This window comes from Mandrillus leucophaeus, unplaced genomic scaffold, assembly GCF_000951045.1.
Source record: "Mandrillus leucophaeus isolate KB7577 unplaced genomic scaffold, Mleu.le_1.0 Scaffold168, whole genome shotgun sequence".
In the NCBI taxonomy this organism is placed as follows: Eukaryota; Metazoa; Chordata; class Mammalia; order Primates; family Cercopithecidae; genus Mandrillus; species Mandrillus leucophaeus.
In genome coordinates this window covers 2,118,953-2,123,621 of record NW_012101676.1, presented here as the reverse complement: position 1 = coordinate 2,123,621, position 4,669 = coordinate 2,118,953, and the positions used below count along the sequence as shown (strand labels likewise).

At 39.4% G+C, this 4,669-nt stretch overlaps 1 protein-coding gene across 1 annotated transcript in view; it reads right to left on the bottom strand.

Annotated features, from left to right (window-relative positions):
* FGF9 (fibroblast growth factor 9) overlaps window positions 1-4,669 on the bottom strand; it is a 38,271-nt gene that overhangs the window by 24,346 nt on the left and 9,256 nt on the right. Inside the window, exon 2 of the mRNA XM_011976539.1 lies at window positions 3,517-3,620. Within this exon, the coding sequence (XP_011831929.1) occupies window positions 3,517-3,620 (104 nt within the window). The remainder of the gene's footprint in view (window positions 1-3,516; window positions 3,621-4,669) is intronic.

The window sequence follows — 4,669 nt, the reverse complement described above, 5'->3', positions numbered from 1 at the left end:
CACACACACCAGAGACAACACAGGCAGACGCAGGCCAATTACGCATAGAAATGGAAGAGGGTGATTCCTCCCTTCAACTGGAGACCTAAATACACAGTAACTATACAAGGGAGATACTGCGAGGCCACATCTGTGCACCCAATGAGGGACAGAAATAATCATAATTTTTCATTCAGTTCAAGCCAATGAGCGCTCATCGAGCACCTACTATGTACAAGAGCCATTGCTGTGTGTTAGGAAACCTTGAAAAAAAAAACAAAAACAAAAAGAATGTGGTCCATGGCCTTTAGATACATTAGGGAATAGAGGAACACAATTGACCACACTGTAAACTGTACTGTGACTTCTGTAATAACGGGAACAAAGCACTCCTAGGGGCCCAAAGGAAAACACAAGAAATGCTAACTAGATAAACAGGATTAGAATTGGGGGTGTAGTTAAGGTTTTGCAGAAGAAGTAATATTTCCATTGAATCTTAAATAGAGTCTGCTGCTTCAGGTGGAGAAGGCAAGAGCTTTCATCTGAGAGAGAAATTCACTGGACCACAAATACAAATCAGACTGCATGATGTGTCTGGAAAACAGCAAACAGACAGACTCCAGTTGCACAGGGAAAGAGGCACACGGGGTGCTCCCGGCAAAGCAGATCCAAGCAGCGGTTCATCCTAAGCACTGGATGCCACATTAAAGAATGTGGGCACTATCCTTCAAAAGCAAGTATTTGAAGGGATCTCTGTGCACAACTGACACTCCTGTCTGGGTTTTGAAGGTACTTCTGGCATCAGTGTGGAGAATGGAGACACAAGACTAGGGATGCAGCGAAGCAGCCGAAGATGTTTCCACAAGGAAAGCATAATACGGGAAAGCGTCTCTCGCAGCCACCTTTCCTCGGAGCAGTTTCCAGGCCCGGGCACTCTTCACGTGAGAAGGTGAGCGCTTCTCAAGCACACACAGAGGAAGGGTCATTTTACCCTTTCTTTCATTGCCCTTTGCCTGGCTGGGACTCCATGACTGGACTGCTGGCAAGCTGTGCGGTTGTATGGTACTGGTGACAAGTCTACTTCTGCCCACGCACTGTGTGTGTGCTCAAAAAGCCCAAGGTGAGGCAGCCAGGAGTCACAGAAAACCTAAGAAGACAGCTGGGCTTCCCAGAAAAGGGGAAAGATGGTGCTCTCCAGCTGTCTACCTGGCTGCCGCTTCCTGCAGTATTGTCACCGGCACTCCGTGGGTCTACACTCAGTGTCCCTTTCACGCTGCCCCAGGCACTGTGCTAGGAACTGGGGTGTGCCAGGCAGGAAGGCATGAGTAAGAAACCATTTAAATCATCCAGAAGGAGAGATGAGACTCAGCCTGGGCAACAATCCTACCAGCAGCTTTGCTGAACACAAAATTAGACATGCTTTCCTTGTCAACCAATAAACCACAGGAGTCTGAATCATGCTGGTGATTTCATCTGAAAGACTGGTCAGCTCTCAACTGGGAAGAATTCAGAGGGGTGTGCAAGGTGATCCTTGGAGCAGGGAACAAATAGCAGGGCCCCTATTTAGGTTTCCTCATTCATTCTATTCTTTAAAATTGTTTTCTTTGCTGTTATCGCTTATAAAATAACATATATAAACTATACTTTGATATATACAATTTTAAAATAATTTCATATTTGAGATGCATACTCTAAGTATATTTATTTGAAATGCATATGTTGAGATGCATATTCAAAAAAATCTTTTTTGGTGGGGATACGTGATCAAAGAAGTTTGGAGGCCACTGTGATAAAGTTCCGTCTACACACCAAAAGTCAGAACGTCTCTTTTACACACACAAAAAAAGCATTTTATTGAGTTCAACTGTGACCCACTCAAACCCACATTACACACCTAAAAGTGAAAACAAAACAAAACAAAACAAAAAAACTAAAGGTGTTACAAAAAGGAACATCATTTTCTATTTTGTTAATGTAAAAGTTTCCTTTATCTTGTATCTCATCTTTCTTCACACGTAAAGGTATTCACAAAAGTTGTGTAGGGAGTTCATACTTTTGCCTAAATCATCCACTGTGTTTAAAAAGCTAAAGCCAACCCTACACTTACAAATACATTTTAGCATTTTATATATATGTATGTGTGTATCTATATATACGTATTTTTTACAAGCCTAATGGTAGAAAATCATATCTAGAAACATTTTTGCCCTTCATTTCTGTGTATTGAGAACTCCAAAACTTTTCTCATTCTAAGCTTCTGTTCATTTTCAACTTTTTATAAACTAAAGTTCTCATATTTCAGAAAATATGGATTAAATTCTCATTTGACCACCAGTAATTGCAATAATAAATTACTTTGGGAGACCAGAGCAAGAGGATCACTTGAGGCCAGGAGTTCAAGACCAGCCTGAGCAACATAGCATGACCTTGTCTCTACAAAAAAAAAATTTTTCGTTAACCACATGTGGTGATGCACACCCACAGTCCCAGCTACACAGGAGGCTGAGGCAGGAGGAGCTTCTGAGCCCAGGAGTTCCAGGCTGCAGTGAGCAATGATTACAACACTGCACTCCAGCCTGGGCAACAGCGATACCCTATCTCAGAACAAAAGGAAAGGAAAAGGAAAAGGAAAAGAAAAAGGAAAAGAAAAGGAAAAGAAGGAAGGAAAGAAAGAAAAGAAAAGAGAAAAAGAGAGAAACACTAAAGATTAATTTCATTACAAGTTTGAATGTTGAATACAAGTTAGTATATATTCTTCATACTTACATATTAGGCAAAATGTATTAAGTCCCTGCTACGTACCATGCACTGTGTTTTAGGTGCTGCCTTAACAGGAGTAAAGCGATACCATGATGGAAAGTTAGTCCCCCCCACAGAGTGGAAGAGCAGACTTTGTCTCATTCACACCTCAGCACCTAGAACAGTGCCCGCCTGGCACCTGGCAGGGCACAATAAACACTTCTTCACTGTCTCCCCTGAGGACCTTACAACCCAGTGGGGATGGGGAGTGGGGAAAAAAAGAAATTCATAACATTTGCAAATAATTACAATATTGTAATATTCCTATTCATATACAAAAAATATCTGACAATAATTTCCATCTCCCTTCTTCTCTGCACAATGAAAATCTTGGATGTAGCTCAGAGAGAGTTTAGATTCACTGCATGGTCTATTTCTAGTTTTAATTACAATGCTTGGCAAAGCTGAGGAGGAGATCATTTCAATTCATTTCAAAAATAACTCTCATTCAATACAAGGAGATGGGATTTTTCACACTTGTAAATTTTTTTATTTACTTGATAATTAAGATGGTTTGGCATATAAATAAAGCATTTTCTTAGCAACTTTGGTCTAGTGAAGATGCAGAGCTGTTTATCTATTAATAAAAATAAAATGGCTTTCCTCGAAAAGTAAAAACTTACACTTGCCTTCCAAACAGACTCAGTTTCATTTCTGGCCCTTTTTAATCCAGAGAAAAGACAGCTGTTCAAATCAAACATGGAACATAAAGCTGGATGAAGTCCCTCCAGTACTTACTGATCCATATAACTCCCCCTTCTCATTCATCCCGAGGTAGAGTCCACTGTCCACGCCTCGAATGCTGACCAGGCCCACCGCTATACTGATAAATTCCAGAATGCCTGTAAACAAAGGGTAGAAGACAGAGGACAGGTCAGAGCACAGAGCATGTCCTTAGAGTCCCAGCATCCCTGGGGTTTTGGAGAGGACACTGAGCCCACCTCCCCACTTGGACAACCCCATGCTAGTTAAAGAAGTGTCTTCTCTTTTAAAATCACTGTGTAAAAGAATTGATTTCCAACTAAATTCTATCTTATAATGATACAAAAATACCTACCAACATGACTTATGCAATAAACATTTTAAAAATTAAAAAGCTAGTATCTATATAGATATGCCAAGAAGTAATAGGACAGAAAAACCAGTGTGTACATAATCTAATTAACTTAAAAGAGTAGAATTTAAGAGAAAGACAATCTACATCCACTTTGTAAACATGAAGTTAAGTATCTGTGATTCTCTTATTTTGAGAGATGTAAGACCATTCGCTAAACAGAATACTTTTTTAAAAAAAGACAATCTACTTCCACTTTATAAACATGAAGTTAAGTATCTGTGTGTGAGTATCTTGCTCTTGGACTTCCCAGCCTTTAGAACTGGGAGAAATAAATACCTGTTTAAGTAGCAAAAAAAAAGAAAGTATTCTGTTTAGAGAATGGTCTGTCTCTCAAGGAGAATGAGGTGCTAACTAAAGCTTTGACTGGTTTATACAGAAAATTATCCAGCTCTGTATTGTGTAGCTTTTTTTTTAACTCTATCTAGAAAACTAAAAATGCCCACATACATCCCAAATATTTTTGCTTAAACAAAGTATTGGTTTCTGCTATGCTTATCTAAACCTTGAATAGATAGTTAAGCAATTAAAATAATAATATTCTGAAGAGATAATACTGCTCTTGATTTAAAGTAGGCATGGAATGCTGTATCCCAAAATCAAATCAACACAATGATCTTCTTTTACTTCCTTCTTTCCCCTTGCTTACCTCACTAAGAATAACACCTAAGCTGGGCATAAATCCAGAATTTTATGGCCACACAACAGCAGCTTCAATTTCTCTAACTATATTGTGGTTATAAGATGATTAGCCCACAGTATATTTAGGACACTGCT